The sequence below is a fragment of the Xyrauchen texanus genome, chromosome 36 (assembly GCF_025860055.1).
Source record: "Xyrauchen texanus isolate HMW12.3.18 chromosome 36, RBS_HiC_50CHRs, whole genome shotgun sequence".
NCBI classification, from domain to species: Eukaryota; Metazoa; Chordata; class Actinopteri; order Cypriniformes; family Catostomidae; genus Xyrauchen; species Xyrauchen texanus.
The window spans coordinates 21187109-21207536 of record NC_068311.1 but is presented as its reverse complement, the minus strand read 5'-3'; the positions used below and the strand labels follow the sequence as shown (position 1 = coordinate 21207536).

Here is a 20428-nt window from a genome sequence, read left to right as displayed (position 1 = left end):
CAGGAGGAGAACACACCAGCTTAACTGTTTTAGTCATGTCTCTATGGATTTACCACCAACACTTTATACACCCACAGCACGGCACACGCAACAGTCTACCATGGATGCAATGAAAGAGGTGCAAAGTATGTTTCGCAATTTATTAGGAGACATGCAGCTATGAGAAATACAAGCACAATGCACAAATTGCAAGTGTGACAGGGAGCATACAAAGATGTAGTTTAAACTGCTGCCATCTCATCTATCAGAATAACGTAAATATGATTTGCCCATCAAATTGAAATGACGACCGCAAATTTCGTAACAACGCAGATGCTTCTAGCTATGCAAGCTTGATTTCATTCGTTATTGCATTCACAAATTTGTCAGACTGTGATGTATTATGCAACACAATTAGAATCAGCATTGTCAGCATTGCTGAAAGGGGTGTGAATTTGAGTGAACTGTCCACAGATAATTTTCTTTTTCAAGTCAACTACTGTCATGGAGGAGCAACAATTTGAAAAGAATAGTGGATTAATGTCAATATATTTTTTTAAACTTACCTGAACAATAACACATCTGCGTTTAAGGCAGAATCCTTTGAAGTAAACCAGAGATTATTTAGCAGAGAAGGGCCAATTCTATTAAAATTAATGGGACAAACTGGAGCGTCCAAAGGCAAAAAGATACAGAAAACAAAGTCCTGCCTTACATGTAAACGGGCTAATCACCTTTTAGATACAGATACTGTATCTCCTTTCAATCAATTCGAGAGTGTGCAAGCGCATTAGCTGGTATACGTAGAAATAGCTGCCCAGCCTGCCTGGGACTGTTCCAAAGATGGCCGCCGAGTGGACTGACTTGCCTGGAAAGGGACTTTGAGTAAACTCAATCACCCCCTTGGGTACTGAGGTTTGTTACTGCCACAGTAAGGTGAAAATGAATGTTAAGTATGTTCATCCAGAACACGCTTTGCGAATGCCTGTGTTTGTGCACTTACATAATGTTTCAACACCAACCAAACAAACCAAACTCTGACATCAACTGGATTCAGGACCAGACCAAAAGCTCTAGTGTCAAAGTGCCATAAGGGACAAACAGAACTCCACACCTGTACTACTTTCTGAGTTGTTTGGGAATCTTGGGCTTACACAGCGAGTGACAGAGGGAAGACATATTTCAGAGCACACTTGTCTGAAGGCCTTTCCATGTGAACAGATGGTCTGGATCGAGCTGAGTGACTGGACTCCCAATACCTCAACATTCCTCTTTGCTTCACTACAGTATTTCATATGTCTGTCTCCTTCACAAACTTTGTGATGAGATTTCCACTGCTTATGCATTTATAAGTCATAAGCTGTGGGGATGGAATGCAGACAAGCTTAGCTCTCAATACTGATTGATGTATCAGTATATGAGTGAGTGGTATAAAAGTTAATGATAAATTAGACTGCCTCCTTTTGAAGAAAGAAAGTCATTTGGGTTTGAAATAACATGAGAGTAAGATTTTTGGGGGAACTATCCTTTAAATGCAGACTTATTGACTAGTCGTTAAGACAACCCACCAACTAGTCTATTTTGAAAATGCATAGATTTACACCCCCCTATTGGTTACCAGCCCTGCTCTTTAACCACAAGGCGACACCACTGTGGGTTGGATTGACACTCTGTATCAGAAGCTAATGATCTGAGCTGAGGGAGTGGGCAGGATGCTCTAAAAGAGAGTAGTGTAACTGCCACACTGTTGAGGAGAGGGGCTGTGTGGTGACCTGAGCATCTTCCACAGTGCCGTCACTGTTATTTAGGTGGGTACATCTGCCCGGCTGACACCTGCTGAGCCCATGCGAGCAGCCGGCCACCCTCTCACCCCGCCTGGCAGGAAGAACAACCAATGCCCACAAAGGATCCATACACAAGTGGATGCTAATAGAGCCAGCTACAGGAAACCAGTGCTGTCAGGCTCTTCTGCCCTTGTGAGGCCAGACAGCACCTGCCCCAACAAAGAAGCTTTTGGACAAGAGGATCAGTCTGAATACCAATGAAACATCAGTGTCTCTAACAAAACTTAAACAAGCTTGTGCAGTGGATGTGTGTGTAAATGAGTGTTCATAACGATAATATTCATATCAAATGATTGGGTAGATTGGGTATATTATGCTGTGATATATCTTACAACTTTACCATGGTTGTGGCGAGCCATGGTAAAGTTATGGAATCAGATGGCAAAACCATGGTACTTATTATACCATGTTCATATACCATATTGGCATGGTACTCCAAGGTTCTTCAAATAATACCCTGGAATTATTATGGTACATGCACAAAAAACATGTAATACCGTGGGACTTTTTGTTGGTGATGGCAAAAGGGTTTGAGAAAAGGTCATAATTTTAACAGAATTTAAGCTAAAATATTAACCCAACCAACAAGAGCAGATAAAACCAAAAGATTTGGAATTATGAACTTATTTCAGAGATTCACAAGCTTGGTGAACGTGTAGTTGTGGTCACACTAGCCTTCGCACCCTATTCACTTCCATACTTACAAATCCAAACATATGACATCAGAAACACAAGCTCATGCAAAGAAATGTAATATTATGCTGTGTAACAAATTAAAGTTTGGTGAACTTTGAACTGTAAATCCAATAACCAAAGGACACAATTGTATGGTTTACATAGTTGCAGAAATACGAAGTAGATGGTATATTAAAACATTTTTATGAGATATTATTTGTTATTTGTAATTTTTTATTTAAAACAAATCTATTTAAAAAGAAATATGTATTACATCTTTAGATGCAAGACAATGCGGTCTCTTATTTAAAGTAATTAAATGGTTAATGGGTTAAGCCCATAAAAGACCTAATGCCAAAATCTACTGGGAGGTGAGCTAACTACTTCGATCTATTTCATTCCAGTCAAAGGCTCTGTACTGTGTCCGCAGGTTACTGACATGTCTGCAATCAAAGCAAATGTTGTGAATTTCAAGCAGGCATAAAGCTGCAATGCTTGCAAATACGACCATAAGCCATTTAGCCAAAAGGCTATTACAAACGTTTTATTGTAAAACGCCCTGACAACATATAAAACCCACCACAATCAGTGATATTGACATTTCAGAAGGGGTAGAAGTGTGTGTGTATTGGTACAAACTCGCATAGAGGGGACATGACTGAGTGAACGGGCGAACTGACCATGAATGCAAACGAGAAGAGTGCATGAATAGCCTATGCGGCAGTCAAGAGGAAATAGGAAGGCATGAAATAAACCCTCACTGATGTTCAAACTTGCGCCACCCGCCACAGCTGCACAGGTGACATTTCTCCAGCTGAAAAAAGACGCGGCAGACACTGAACTCATTGACCCCAGGCCAAAAACTCACACACACAAACACACACCCACCACACACAGAATAAATCACCCTTTGCTTGTCCCTCTTCCTCTTTCGCTGCAACTATGGAATGGGAAAATGGCTACTGTGCACTTTCCAAATAAGTCAAAGGGATTTCTGCAATAGAAAGAGAAAGGCGGTGGACTTTAAACATCCATTCAAGGTGGGGCAGACGGTTACCCTTGCTGGTGTCATTGATAGAGGTTTGGAATATGCATGAGTCTCACCTCACAAGCATATGTTAAATGGACAAATATGCTGTGTTTATGGAGAGCTGACAGCACAGTGCTAATTATACCATTCCTGTGGATGGCACCTCAGAGTCTGACAGCAACCAAATAAATCAGGTGCTGCTTCATTTCACAATGAATAATCAACATAACTAAACTTACAGATCCAAACATCTACTGCAAGAAACAGTCATTTCAATAAACAGTGTTTGAATTAAATGGAGCCGGAACTACTATGCAATAGATTAAAGGCATAGTTCACCTTTACCCTAACCCTAACCCTAACCCTAACCCTAACCTAAACCTAACCCTAACCCTAACCCTAACCCTAACCCTAAACCTGTATTACTTTCTTTCTTAAGCAAAACACAAAAGGAGATTTCTTTACTGAATATCCCAGTCTGTCATTTCAGTACAGAGGCATTTGATCGTAGAGATGTTGTGATAATAAGGTTTCCCTATTAACCAGGATTAAAAACTTCACGATTAATTTAACCATAAATGTACACACACAGAGCAATTTATTAGGAACACTATGGTCCTAAAAAAGTGCCAAATGTGGTCTTCAGCTTTTGTACCCCATCCTCCTCATGGTTCGACATGCTGTACATTCTGAGATGTTATTCTGCTCCCTACAATTGTACAGAGTGTAATTATCATAGCCTTTCTGTCAGCTCAAAACAGTCTGGCCATTCTCTGTTGACCTCTCTCATCAAGAACACAACGTCACTTACTTTTTGTTTCGTTTTTTTTTTTTTTTTTTGGTGCCATTATGCATAGCAGAGTGAACGACAACTGCGTATATGTGCGCTTCAAGGTGTAACTCGTCAGATGTCCAATGAGAGGCGGCTTACTGCTGCTCGCAAACTGCGTTATTTTGAGGAGACTAAAATAAGGAATTCATTTGCATCTTTGCTTACACTGCATGCTTACTCGCGCTTGTGTCCAAACTGAAGTTATCGCCACTGTCATCTCAGATTATACCCTATATTTATAACCTATAATAGTATTTATATTTAGTATGTATAAGATAGATAGATAGATAGATAGATAGATAGATAGATAGATAGATAGATAGATAGATAGAGCGCACCCGAGTCGCTTTCACATTCACGCGCATCGCGCTACAGTTCCATTGCAACTGAACTCAGACCACCTCCTACAGGTAGTCTCGGGTAGCTTTCACATTACCAAATTGTCATGCGAACTGTGCTCTGTTTCGAACTAAACTGCAAGTGTGAAAGCATAATTCATAATTTAGTATATGATCGGTAAATCGCGTTCAGTTGACGTTTGATTAGGATGTTAATGGTGGTGGACATGCTCCTGTCGGCACAAACTGAAAATGTTTTACATTAAATCTTCATGTCAAAATATTTGTATTGACCTCTTGGACTGTTTAATTCACTAAAGAACCTCTAAAGTCGAAGATGACTGAAAGTTCCTCACTTTCTTTTTAGATGCGAGTGTTTGCTAAATCAATATTTTACGATGTAAATGCACTCCATTAAAAAAAATAAAGGTCTCAACGCTTTTTCTACTGACCCGGGCAAAAAGTTTACTGGCCCCAACACAAAAATGGCAGATAGCTGTTTTTACCATCATGGCTTTAAAAAATATGTCGGAAGATAAATATTTTTTACAAATCTTATGTTTTTAATACAATGTCCCCCAGGGGCCTGGGTAGCTTAGCGAGTAAAAATGCTGACTACCAACCCTGGAGTCGCGAGTTCGAATCCAGGGTGTGCTGAGTGACTCCAGCCAGGTCTCCTAAGCAACCAAATTGGCCCAGTTGCTAGGGAGGGGAGAGTCACATGGGGTAACCTCCTTGTGGTCATTATAATGTGGTTCTCGCTCTCGGTGGGGCACGTGCTGAGTTGTGCGTTGATGCCGCAGAGAATAACGTGAAGCCTCCACACACGCTATGTCTCCGCGGTAACACGCTCAACAAGCAATGTGATAAGATGCGCAGATTGATGGTCTCAGATGCAGAGGCACCTGAGATTCGTCCTCCGACACCCAGAATGAGGCGAGTCACTACGCCACCACGAGGACTTAGAGCGCATTGGGAATTGGGCATTCCAAATTGGGGAGAAAAAGGGAAATTAAAAATACAATGTCCCCCAAAATTTTATCACATTTATCATTTGCAAGATATGATTTATGCCTTATGTAATCTCATATATGCACTTTACAGCAGTGGGGATTTCTTTAAGACTGCAAGGGAAGCTCAGCTTCCCCTATAATGTCAAAAAAATAATGGTCAAATATGTACTATTGTGTAAACAATTTATTGACTAAAAATGCGTTAGAACACGTTCATCTCGAAGACGAGTTCGTTCAGAATCAGCTACATTACATATAGCAGGTCGGCTGACTCGATTTACTTCTCATACATTCCCGTAGCGTCAGTGCATTTCCCTGTTGAAGCCGAGCGTCCATTGACTTCAACGGGGCTGCTCTGAACAGTTTTTTTCAGTGCTCGAAAATAGAGCGGTCATTGGATAAATGCTGCGATTATGTCCCGCCCACGGACGCTCAGCGTCTCTGGGGGTGAATGAGGAGTGGGCTGGCCCGGACTCCGGGCTTCCGTGTGATGATTGGAGGATCTGTCGAAAGACTGCATCTCCTTTTGATTGACAGCGAATCTGTACTATAAGAAGTCACTGAAGCTATTTCAGCTCAGTCCCATCGCGGATTTCTCAAGTGTAGTCGAAAGACAAACTGCTGCAACCTATTTCTTTATATTTGTTTGGCGAAATTGCTAGTCAATTTGCATAATACATTTCACACAATTATACACCACATTCCTTGTTTCAGTTTTACCAAGTTTAATATATTTTGTTTTAGAGCGTTCGTTCGTTCGTTCGTTCGTTCGTTCGTTCATTCATTCATTCATACAGTAGGCTAGGCTAGCGTCGTACGGGTGAAACTGCGCACGATGGCAGACGGTGCTAATATTGTCGACCTGATTTTGGCGAAGCCATTTGAAAGTCTTCCTTACGAGGAAAAAATTAGAATTAAACAGCAGGGCAGATCAACACCTAAGACTGATTTAGTGCAAAAAATAGGGAAAAATAACAGGTCTTTTCAGCTCTCCTGGTATGACAAAGTTAGCTGGCTGACTGGAAGTGCTGTGACAAATAAAATGTACTGCTGGCCATGCCTCTTGATGAAACCATCTCACGGATGTGTTGTTTGGTCAAAAGTGGGGTTTAGAGATCTGTCTAACTTTGACAGCGCATATAAAAGACATGAAAAGAGCAATGAACATGTGAGTGCATGTGCAAGATTAAGTTGCATGGGCAGGATCAGGGTTGAGCATGCAATCAATGAAGGTGCTCGCATTCAAGTGACTAAACATAATGAAACAGTCAAACAAAACAGGGCCTTCCTAAACCGCCTTATTGATGTAACATCCTTGCTTGGCCGACAGGAGCTGTCATTTAGGGGACATGATGAGAGTAGTGAATCATCCAACAAGGGCCAAGGTCGTTTAAGCAGCCTAGCTCTGCTGGCCATTGAGAAGACACTGGTCAAGTCACTGGAAAAGACACCTAGTTGGTACGACAGGGTCACAGTGCATTTTCTCGAAAAGGAATGTAGGGCAGAATTTACTTTTAAATAAGTTTATAATGTAGGTCGAAAATGAGCTTCCCCTCTTTGAAAGACCAGCAGCCGCCACTGCTTTACAGATATCAATTCATAAATGCTCAGCCGTCCTGCCATTTACACATTTACACACGTTTAAGCCAAGAGTTCTGTGAAGGAGATGATGGCTTTTCAGTCATCCATTTAGTCATGCTGCCATGCAACTTTTGCCCATGAGTGGTAAAAGATTAAAAGATTTAGTCACTGAGTTAAAGATTTGATTATTGGCTGAGAGAACAGACTTGCTACTAAATCGGTTGTGATGTATAGTTTACAGTTGGTAGATATTAGGACTGATCTGTGAATTAAAAATGTGTATATAACATGAAATCAGACAGCCCAAACAAGATCAACACTGAATGATGTACAAAGACCAAAAACAAAAATACCTGCATGGAGAGACATGGATTTTCAGTCCTATAGAAAGAAACTGATGATTTATTGTGTTCCAGTGTGTGGATTACTAATTTTCACCAACATGTAAAAATGAAAAATGTGGGTATTCCGTGCACTGTGAACACGGAATGTGCAGGGATACTTAAAATGTTGCAAAACACGTTAAATCCCTCTACGAAATTAAATAAGTGGGTTTTTTCCTGCTATTTTCGACAATAGCTGCTAATTATTGGTAATAGCTGCTGCTAAGACACTTGGACAGTGCTAGGACAGTGCGCTCGGTGTCTGCGCGATCTTGTATGCACGCGACTGTGCATTGCGCGTCCAGTATATTATGCATTTGCGCATCTATGCAAGATAAATATACTCGCGCTCTCTCCTTGGTTAGAAGACTTCATTCGCCCCATGTAATTTTTGCGCTCTCTCTCGCTTGTTGTTTACTTGCACTAATGTTATAAATGCAGCACTGGCCCGATCGGGCAAGTGACAGTTCTAGCAACTGGCCCGAATCTTTCTCACACTGGCCCTGGGCAATCGGGCAGTCCTTATTGTCGAGCCCTGATTATTGTTCAAATATTTGTTAAAAGCTTCATTTTTTTCATTTACTAGCGAGTCTGAAGCCTTCCTTATATGAAGTTGTCATGCCCGTGGATTATGTTAATTGTGAATGAACGTGCACGCAAGCTCTATTTGTGAACATGAGAAATTCACTTACATTACACAAGTTGTTCTAACAAATCTGGGGAATATGAAGCGTTAGTGAATCCGGAGGACATTCTTCGGGAATCTACATTTTACGTGGAAATTACTCCCAATTATTTCGTATATTTACTACATTTTCATGAATGAGGCCCAGTTTAGTTACTATCAGCATGGTAAACTTTGAGAAGTTGAGTCTTAAACCATCCTCATTATTTAAAGCATGATTTGAGTACCAATTCACCGCATTCAACAATTGATTTTTTATATTGTTCATACCGTTGGTCATCGCTGCTGTTAAAGGCATACAACAATGTAAAGAGAATGCTTTCTTCTTTTGCTAGACCACTCTCCTCTTTTTCTTTACTTGTAAACATGCTCATGCTTGTTTAAGCATGGAAGTCTCCCCTCACACCTACAATAAATCCCCGCTCACACCGTGATCATAACGTGTGATCTCACTCAGTTTCAATGAGCACTCATTGGACCGGAAGTACACATGCACACACTCGTATTGGCTCCATCTTGTGCACCAAGCAAATTATGTTTAATTCTTCTCCCACTGTAGCTCACACATGTAGAGTGATGTACAGTGTAAATCAGTATGCAGTCAGGCCGAACACAAAAGGCTCCAGTGTTGGAATTAATCTGCCATGTCAGCACTTGCTTTAAGCCCACAGCGACTTTGTGATACCATTGATTTGCGACCGAGGTCCTTTTGGATATTGACCCTCAGGCAATGATTACTGAGCTGTGAATCATGATAGTTTACATATTGTCTTAATGGATCGTATTAAATTCATCATCTAATAAAATGCAAACACTCACCGTGGAGGAGATAATATATTTCCAGTGGTGCTGGACCAAGCCCATAAATAATAAATAAGGCAAAATGTGATGTTCAAATGGAATGAGAGAGAGGAACATGACATAACCAAAGCTTTGAGCTACCCCAAACTTGCTTCTGTAGTTTGGCACCATGGAAAGCATCTGCATTAGTGTAATGGAAATTATGTGTGCTCTGCTTGGTGAAATATTACTGTAGTTTAGTTGACACAAGGGTAGGCAGAGCAGGCCGAGGTGTTTCCTTTGAAAGTCAGTGAATACCCAAAGGCTGATATAGGCTGCCCATGTTATTTTATTACTACACTGACCGAAGGTCAAATCAAGTTTATTGTCATTCTTCTCATTACAGTCAAGTGTACGACAATTAAATAATATCATACAGGCAACAGATCTATAATCAAGTTAATATCTTTGTTGGGTTGTCTGAACGACTGGTCAACTAAGGTGAAGCACTGTATAGATATTATTCACAGCAGCGGCAACAAGGCTGTGAGGGATAGACGTACTGTCTCTTCAATGGGCTGTACTGCAGTTTAAAGTGTTTTTCCAAGAACATTCAGTACTCAAAACATTCCAGACAACATGTGTTGTGGAAAATTTGATGAGATCTAGGAGATTTTTATATGTGTATGGCTATAGAGATGGTGTTTTAAAGTGAATGGATTTAAAGATGCAACTTCTCTAAAAGGATTTTAGCATGCAACTGTATAACATCTAGAAAAACATTTTGACCTCACTACTTCATTCACAAATCCAATCATGTAACTAATATTTCACAAGGTGACACAATGTGGCCAGTTATTTTTTCTATTTTGTCTCCACTAATGAAAATAGTTCCAATCAAAGCCAAAGCAGAACCAAACATTGCACGAACAGCAAGTAACAAATTAAAAGACAAGCGGAGTAATACAAACAGTGAAGCATCTCACCACTCTTATAATAAATATCAGCACTCTTGGACTCCAGAACTAACCATATATATAAAAAAACTAAATGTAGTCTCTCCGGAACCATGGTGAAGCATGTAACAAGGGAGATGGTGATAACATTTTCAGCAGGATGTATGGCGGCAGACCTAGACCAGGGCCAGAGGAAGTACACTGCTCATTTATGCAGCTAAGGGGTTTGGGCTGGAACTTTATGAGTGTACCACATGTATTACTCACTGTTTGAATAGCAGCAGTAACAAATGAGTGGTATGAGAAAGTCACTTCCTTCGCTCCTCATAGATCTGATTCACTGCTGATATAAAAAATGTATATGAAATCAAGCCACAATTATACCTACTCCACCCCCAAAGGCAGACATCCTTTAAACATGAGGGGAAGGGGGAGAGAGAGAACAGCAAATAGAGAGAGAGGGAGAGAGCGAGAGAGAGAGAGAGAGAAAGAGAGAGAGCAACGAGTAATGCATGTCGGCAGTTTGTAGGGTCCAAAGAGAAACTATAATACTGTACACACAAGCACACAACCACACCTGAAAATATGAGAAAACCCTAAAGCTAAGAAGAAAAAAAATACTGCATGAAAAGCTACATCCATCATCTCAGAGCAGAAAAAAAGAGCTAAGTACTGACAAAACAAAAACCTTAGAAAAGTAAAAAAAAAATGTTTTAATAATATTTCAAACACCTCCAAACCCACATTAAAGGCAATTTCAGATATTTAAGATCCCTTAAGTTGAATAGATTCTTAATTTTATAGCAATGGATAAACAGTTATATAGGTAGTCACCAAGGCATGACATTAACTTTTTGGCTCACTGGCCACTGTGGCTAGTGGTGTTTCAAAGTCACTATCCAGTAACCACTCAGCCTTTTCACAAGTCAAAATCTCCCGCCGCACAAAAAGTGATAAATCTAATTGGAGACTGTAACTGCATACATTTGTACATACGGAATGAAAAAACAAAGTCAGCGAAATGTCTGCTAAATTATTTCATGTTAAGTGCAGAGATCACAAAAAACTGGAATTTATTTATACAGAAAATAAAAGGCAAAAATAAACAAACTCCCACAAGGTGGGAAATAAATAAAAAACCTGAAGGGGAAAAAGGCAATCCAGGCTGGGGCAGGGGATTCCCTATCCTTACCTGGTTGGGGCAGGACCGACCAACCGGGTAAGGATAGGGAATAAACATATACACAAACCAACCAACAGAGACCGACCAATAGACTGGATAACACAGGACCAATCGAATACACAGATGAACTGGCACTGGACAGCACACACGGGGAGACTAAAATAGGGAAGAACACACAAACGCATCAGGCAACAAAAAGAAAACAGGACACCTGTGCGAAAGTTCAGCCACACACACACCCAACACCTGAGACCAAAGTGACCGAAACTCGGTACAACATGAAGACAGCTTGTGACCCGGGCGCGCAGCGCAATGAGAGCGTGATGCGAGGTGCACCCCTGTTCATAAGAGACAGACATAAACTACTGACGTGAGGGCATGCTGCCAAGATGACATAAGTGTGCTGCACCCACATCAATAACAGACAGACACAGAGAATGAGTGTCAAGATCCCAACACAGACCGAAACCGAACCAGACAGGAAGTAAGGACCCAGACACCATACTCCAGACATGAATCAAGACAGACAATTGTATTCCCTGCTGTGCGAAGAGTGCACAGCAGGGAATACAACTGAAACCATGCGCTCATACAACAACAGACAACGAAACACAAGACATTCATGGGATGATGATGATGCCACCGTCCTGTCAGACAAAAACCCAGACTGACAGAATGACAGGCCCATGACACCTTGTTTACTGCTGGTAATAATTGGATCACAAAAACACACAGAGAGATAGTGAAAAACCACATCGCATTTGAGGTTTAAAACAGCCTCCTGCATCCCGGATGGCAGCGAAGCAATATCCATGCGATAGAAAAAATTTAATAAGCAATTACATACCCAAGGATGAGAACTTCCTCAGCGTGTCTGATTGAAATATGTAGGGTGACAAGATGACAAGTACACACATCTGAAGCTGAACTAACACTAACAACCGATAATTTTGCTCGAAATGTCATGTTTGTGCTTAGATTAAATCTCGACTTCATCTGCCGGTTTTATTCGAGCTTTCTTTGTCTTTGACTTTTTTGCAGTTTATTATCATTCAGTAACTCACTGATATAGGGATTGATACATGTCGCCATGAAATCAGACACACTCTCCTAAAAATCCCAACACTGCAACAAAAGAATGGACGAACACCACAACAAGAGCTGTATTTCATTGACAACGGACGTAATGCCCATATTTCTTGATAAGCATCACGGGACGTAGGAAAAAAGTGAATCATCCAGAAAATAGGGTGGATATAATAATGTGTGTGTGTGTGTGTGTGTGTGTATGTATTTATATACGTGTATATATACGTGTATATATATATATATATATATATATATATATATATATATATATATATATATATATATATATATATATATATATATATATATATATATACAGTATATAGCATAGAGAGAAGTGTTTATATATATATATATATATATATATATATATATATATATATATATATATATATATATATATATATATATACAGTACTGTGCAAAAGTCTTTAGGCACATACAATGTTTCACAAAAACATTTGTCTAAAGATGGTTATTTATATCTTCAGCTTTAGCGTCAATACGAAATATACATTTAGACTCCCAAATATTCCAATTGCAAATAGAAAAGAGAAAAGTATAGAAGAACAGTTAATTTTTCTCAATCGCGATTAATGCATTTACAGTTAATACAACATAACGTTACCGTTAACCAGCATGAACACTTGTTGGGAAGGGCAGAACCTTTGTGATGTGTATGCCCAGAGTATTACACTGATGCACAATTCACAACACAACAGTGCCAGAGGCGTTCTACCAAGGCGAGCCTATAAGCTTAGCATAAAATAGCATAGCGCGGCGGTCTCACAGACATTCTATGGGCGGTACTGTCATAAAACGTTTGTTGACTGTTACGGTCTCTCCTATGATAGAGCCACGGAAGTTGATGTAGAATAGCCAAAGTCTACCGGCAGATTGTGGAGGATTTTAGTTTAAGAGATTTAATGTCTATTGCAATGAAAATGCAACCTCTGTGGCCACTAGTTCTTTTAATTATTCAACCTCCCAATTAGACTTAACATTTAATGTTACTTGAATTGGTGCTATTTCAGTGCATTTCTATCTTTATACTTTGGAAGTCTTTGTTTGAAAATTGTAATAAAGCATTTATATTGTTAAATATTGTTTTGCTTTCTTTCCTAAGATGGAAATAAATGCAATAATCTATTCATGTGACAACACTGAAGAAATTACACTTTGCTACAATGTAAAGTAGTGAGTGTACAGCTTGTACAGTGTACAGTGTAAATTTGCTGTCCCCTCAAAATAACTCAACACACAGCCATTAATGTCTAAACTGCTGGCAACAAAAGTGAGTACACCCCTAAATGAAAATGTCCAAATTGGGCCAAAAGTGTCAATATTTTGTGTGGCCACTGTTATTTTCCAGCACTGCTTTAACCCTCTTGGGCATGGAGTTCACCAGAGCTTCACAGGTTGCCACTGGAGTCCTCTTCCACTCCTCCATAATGACATCACGGAGCTGGTGGATTTTAGAGACCTTGTGCTCCTCCACCTTCCATTTGAGGATGCCCCACAGATGCTCAATAGGGTTTAGGTCTGGAGACATGCTTGGCCAGTCCATCACCTTCACCCTCAGCTTCTTTAGCAAGGCAGTGGTTGTCTTGGAGGTGTGTTTGGGGTCATTATCATGCTGGAATACTGCCCTGCGGCCCAGTCTCCGAAGGGAGGGGATCATGCTCTGCTTCAGTATGTCACAGTACATGTTGGCATTTGTGTTGGCATTCATTCCCTCATTCAATGAACTGTAGCACCCTAGTGCCAGCAGCACTCATGCAGCCCATGACACTCCCACCACCATGCTTGACTGTAGGCAAGACACACTTGTCTTTGTACTCCTCACCTGGTTGCTGCCACACGCTTGACACCATCTGAACCAAATAAGTTTATCTTGGTCTCATCAGACCACAGGACATGGTTCCAGTAATCCATGTCCTTAGTCTGCTTGTCTTCAGCAAACTGTTTGCAGGCTTTCTTGTGCATCATCTTTAGAAGAGGCTTCCTTCTGGGACGACAGCCATGCAGACCAATTTGATGCATTATGGTCTGAGCACTGACAGGCTGACACCCCACCCCTTCAACCTCTGCAGCAATGCTGGCAGCACTCATACGTCTATTTCCCAAAGACAACCTCTGGATATGACGCTGAGCACGTCCACTCAACTCCTTTGGTCGACCATGACGAGGCCTATTCTGAGTGGAACCTGTCCTGTTAAACCGCTGTATGGTCTTGGCCACCATGCTGCAGCTCAGTGTCAGGGTCTTGGCAATCTTCTTATAGCCTAGGCAATCTTTATGTAGAGAAACAATTCTTTTTTCAGATCCTCAGAGAGTTCTTTGCCATGAGGTGCCATGTTGAACTTCCAGTGACCAGTATGAGGGAGTGTGAGAGCAATGACACCAAATTTAACCCACCTGCTCCCCATTCACAACTGAGACCTTGTAACATTAATGAGTCACATGACACTGGGGAGGGAAAATGGCTCATTGGGCCCAATTTGGACATTTTCACTAAGGGTGTACTCACTTTTGTTGCCAACAGTTTAGACATTAATGGCTGTGTGTTGAGTTTTTTTGAGGGGACAGCAAATTTACACTGTTATACAAGCTGTACACTCACTACTTTACATTGTAGCAAAGTGTCATTTCTTCAGTGTTGTCACATGAAAAGGTATAATCAAATATTTACAAAAATGTGAGGGGTGTACTCATTTTTGTGAGATACTGTGTGTGTGTGTATATATATATATATATATATATATATATATATATATATATATATATATATATCACTTCTTTCTACACTTTGGTAATGGCTATAGATAATGGTTCCTGTAGCTCAACTGGTAGAGCATGGTGCTTGCAATGGCAAGGGCATGGGTTCAATTTCCAGGGAATGCAAACTGATGTAAATAAAAATGTATACCCTGAATGCACTGTAAGTTGCTTTGGATGTTACTGTAAGTTACAAATGAAAATGTAGAAAAGCATGACCAATCAAAGGAATTTTTCTTTTATGCTTACTGTGCATTGAGAAAAGCAGAAAGCTATACATGTAGATTGGTATGTGTAAGGGGGAACCAGTCTTTTATATTGCATCCAAAACATTTCTTAATGAAAAGCTTTTGGTAAGACATACTCACCATTGACTGTGAGGTGAACCCAGCTGCCATTATGGAAGGTGTCATACTGCTGTTCCAGCATGAGTACCCTGCACTCATACCAGCCCTGGTCTTCTGAGCGCACCTGGTCAATCTGCAGAGAAGCTTTTCCATGCAAAATGGCTCTACCTGAAAGAGACACAAGAGTAGAACATAGCAGTTCAAGTTGAAACTTGTAATTTCTGCAACATTAAAATTAGGTAATGGAATTACCAAAATAACGGTTTTCAAACAGATTCCAGAAAACTCCCCCTTTCTTCCATTTGTAAAAATAGAGCTATTACTAGCCTTCAATTATGTTGTGATGTCACCCTTAATGGAGTCTTAACATTAGGACCCCATCTAGGGAGAGGCTGCAACATAATTGGGGGCTCGTCCGGGATGGAGTTGTAACAAAACACAGATTTTTTGTTGCTACTTTGTGAAGTATGTTGCATCCAAAAATGTTATAATATAGACAATAAAGCACTGCTGGATCCATGTATTGATGTAAACGATATAGCAAGACACATTTAAGGGTCTTAAGTGCATAATTCAGTCTATGCAGAAACAGGAAATGTATGTTCTAATTAACTGTCTGTGTGTAATGTTGGTTGGTGGAAATTATTATTAGTTGTTATTGCTATGAAAAAACATGCCATTGCACTTGTGATTATACAGTTAATCACTCCAGCATATAAAGACTAAAAGAGAAATGAAAATGCCCACGGAATATTAAAATAGTACTTAAACATATTGTATGAATTTTCTAAGCTGTATAGCTTTAGTTTACAGTCACAAATGATTGAGTACCATCATATAACAACTTTTAAATATTTTGAACTATAGTATTTTTAAGGTTTCACCCAAGGCTATTTTGCACTTTACAAAAGATAAAATGCTAGGCAGTAAACCAGTATGTGAAGGAATGTATAACATTACTAAGAAAGTAATCTCCCCCCAGTTTTAGCCCTCCTACACTTTCACATGAAATACAAACTGTACTTGAAATAGAAAAGAACAAAATATCACAGCTCACATCAGAGTGGTACACTTTCTTTACTAAGAGGCTTAGCAAACACTCTAACAATACAAATAGTCACAGAGAGTGGGAGAAATTTGGGCAGCCATGCATCTCTTTGACTGAACTAAGCCATTCCAGAGCCTCACGCTGCCCATAGCATGCCAGAAATCTCTCATTTCCCTTTTTGAAGACTTTAGCTGGGATTTAATGTCTTTTGAAAGTTCAGGGCAGTGTTCAGTGGACAAATATTGCCTGAGTGTCTCAGACACGCGTATTTACACTCTGGCTGGCCTTCATACTTCATACTGCTGTGTACTGAGAAGTAGATATCATAGCCCTGGGTAACGGCAGGTATCCAGAGTGAAAAATCAATATGGCATGGGGCAGAGAAGGATGCAGACTTGCAGTAAAAAATAAGGCCTTCAAAATCACAGCTATTTCCAGCAGTGTGATAAAGTGCTGATGAGATTGGGTGTCTGCGTCAGACTTAGAGAGCATCTTCACGCTGAATCTAACAGCAAATTAAAGGTGTTCTTGGAGCACCTTTAAGCCAGACTGCATTCAGCAAGCCGAGAAAGTTTTTACAACTTTTCGCAATGTATTGAATTTTGGTTGCAGTTAAATGTTAATGTTCATCTGAAATGTTCTATAAGCCACATCTACAAATAATATAAATAAATAAAATAATAAAATAATGTCATGATGTTAATGTATTTTGAATCAACAAATAATGACCTACACTCACCTAAAGGATTATTAGGAACACCATACTAATACTGTGTTTGACCCCCTTTCGCCTTCAGAACTGCCTTAATTCTACGTGGCATTGATTCAACAAGGTGCTGAAAGCATTCTTTAGAAATGTTGGCCCATATTGATAGGATAGCATCTTGCAGTTGATGGAGATTTGTGGGATGCACATCCAGGGCACGAAGCTCCCGTTCCACCACATCCCAAAGATGCTCTATTGGGTTGAGATCTGGTGACTGTGGGGGCCATTTTAGTACAGTGAACTCATTGTCATGTTCAAGAAACCAATTTGAAATGATTCGAGCTTTGTGACATGGTGCATTATCCTGCTGGAAGTAGCCATCAGAGGATGGGTACATGGTGGCCATAAAGGGATGGACATGGTCAGAAACAATGCTCAGGTAGGCCGTGGCATTTAAGCGATGCCCAATTGGCACTAAGGGGCCTAAAGTGTGCCAAGAAAACATCCCCCACACCATTACACCACCACCACCAGCCTGCACAGTGGTAACAAGGCATGATGGATCCATGTTCTCATTCTGTTTACGCCAAATTCTGACTCTACCATCTGAATGTCTCAACAGATATCGAGACTCATCAGACCAGGCAAAATTTTTCCAGTCTTCAACTGTCCAATTTTGGTGAGCTCTTGCAAATTGTAGCCTCTTTTTCCTATTTGTAGTGGAGATGAGTGGTACCCGGTGGGGTCTTCTGCTGTTGTAGCCCATCCGCCTCAAGGTTGTGCGTGTTGTGGCTTCACAAATGCTTTGCTGCATACCTCGGTTGTAACGAGTGGTTATTTCAGGCAAAGTTGCTCTTCTATCAGCTTGAATCAGTCGGCCCATTCTCCTCTGACCTCTAGCATCAACAAGGCATTTTCAGCCCACAGGACTGCCGCATACTGGATGTTTTTCCCTTTTCACACCATTCTTTGTAAACCCTAGACATGGTTGTGCGTGAAATTCCCAGTAACTGAGCAGATTGTGAAATACTCAGACCGGCCCATCTGGCACCAACAACCATGCCACGCTCAAAATTGCTTAAATCACCTTTCTTTCCCATTCTGACATTCAGTTTGGAGTTCAGGAGATTGTCTTGACCAGGACCACACCCCTAAATGCATTGAAGCAACTGCCATGTGATTGGTTGATTAGATAATTGCATTAATGAGAAATTGAACAGGTGTTCCTAATAATCCTTTAGGTGAGTGTATATGAAACAGCAACTTTACAGTCAATTTTAGTCCTAAACATTTTTAAATGTAGAGAAAAAATACCTATCCGTCTAACTGGTATGTAAACTCAGAACATCAATATAACATATTTTACTATGAAGACAAAAACCGAACTGCAACGTTTGTGGGATGTTTTACTTAGGTTTTAAAATATCTTATATTTAATTGAGATGTCTCAAAAACTGCTTTTTATTCAAAGATCTGTTTGTCTCAAAAAATACTGTTATTTATAGATTGTAGATTTATGACAACAATACAACCAGTCCATATCGCAATGTTTGTGGAATTTTATGTTTACATTTATTTTAAAACAAACAAAGATTACAAACTTGAAAAAACCCAACATCTGTACATAAATATGTAGGACAAAAAACTTTTCACAAATATAAAACCCTTTACATCGTAATTGTGCTATCCGGGTTGTTATCTTTACAACAATATGCTTAAAAGCTGTATTCTCTGCAACACTTCCCAGCATTGAACATCATTTCAGCAGTGGTTTAGTGAGGGTTAACCTTCAATGTTTTAAACACAGCAAACTAGTTTGGTGCTTGATTACCAAATTTCTGCTGCAGGCCTTTTGAAGATATGTTTGGGGGATGGATTTGCACACTACATTTTAGGGGCGCATAAACTGACCAGTCCAGACTGAAACCAATCTGCCTCTAGCAGACCTATAACTTTTTTAGAGCCTGTGTAAATCACATCTAAACTGCTGCAATGATTGCCGCATAGATTGTCCTTCTGCAAGACAATGAAGTCACTAATACGGCAAATTGGTTGATGAATCAGACCCGAAGCTCTGGCAATATCCAACAGGGAGAGAGTTTGGGAATTTCTGCTGCATTGTGAAAATTGCATTGTGAGTTACAGTAATAGTCTTTTGGAGTTCAATGGTAATTGTGTGCAGTCCAGCCAAACTGTGAGACTAAAGCCTTGTGGCAGAGAGGAGCATTACAAAATGAGCTGCCATGGCGACACTATAGTACCCACAGGAGACAATGACATACAGTCGCACTGTTGGAACTCAGGAACTGAAAATCAGATCTCATATCTAATTCAAAATGGGATGAGGGCACAACCAAATAGTGGAATTGTAGTTAATTTGTTCCCCTCTTTTCTCTCTCGTCCTTAAATCAATTATTTATTTTATGGGAGAAGAGGATTTATGAGAAATTGCAATATAAAGATGTGAATTAAAAAGTCAATTCCGCTCCATAGTGCAGGCCTTCCTTTGAGATTCGACCTCTCATTTCAATTCAGAGAAGGGAAGAATTGTCCAATTAAACTATTCTGCCCTCATTTAATAAAACGTCATACAGTAGCTCTATTGTAAAACCTAGTGAGCTGCATACCTATAAAGCAGTTAATGTATCATAAGAGCACTCCTGTCTTGAACGCTGTTAAAAAACATAGGCAGGAACATTATGCTACCTTCCAATATATTTTGTTTTGGCAAATTCTATGGGGACTTGTTCTAGCGCTCCAAAACAGTTAGACGGACCACAAAAGAATGGAACAGTGAATGGGGGTCTTGAGGCACGTTTTTCAAAGTTGAACTACTTTTAACTTGATACACTGTGCAAACCCAGAATATATTGCAAACGTTATCCAAGATGGCTAGTCGAGAGAAATGTTGATCATTAATATACTTTTATTTTATTAAATCCTTTAAATTTATGATAAAAATATGTAAGATTATATATGCAGAATAATTCAACCAACATGATTTGAAATGAGAAAAAAACAGCCTTTTAGTTTGGAATGTTTCAACATCGTAAATCACCGGCCTTCACAAGAACCCCCACCCAGTTACACCAGGCTGTTTCTGTGTAAGGTTACAAGGACCATCAAATTTGCATGACTCTTAAGACATTTCATCTTAATCTAGCCTTACTAGATAATACTG

At 39.9% G+C, this 20428-nt stretch overlaps 1 protein-coding gene across 1 annotated transcript in view; it reads right to left on the bottom strand.

The window, feature by feature from the left end:
• LOC127630245 (protein turtle homolog B-like) overlaps nucleotides 1–20428 on the bottom strand; it is a 113929-nt gene that overhangs the window by 44718 nt on the left and 48783 nt on the right. Inside the window, 1 exon segment of the mRNA XM_052107722.1 lies at nucleotides 15515–15661. Within this exon segment, the coding sequence (XP_051963682.1) occupies nucleotides 15515–15661 (147 nt within the window).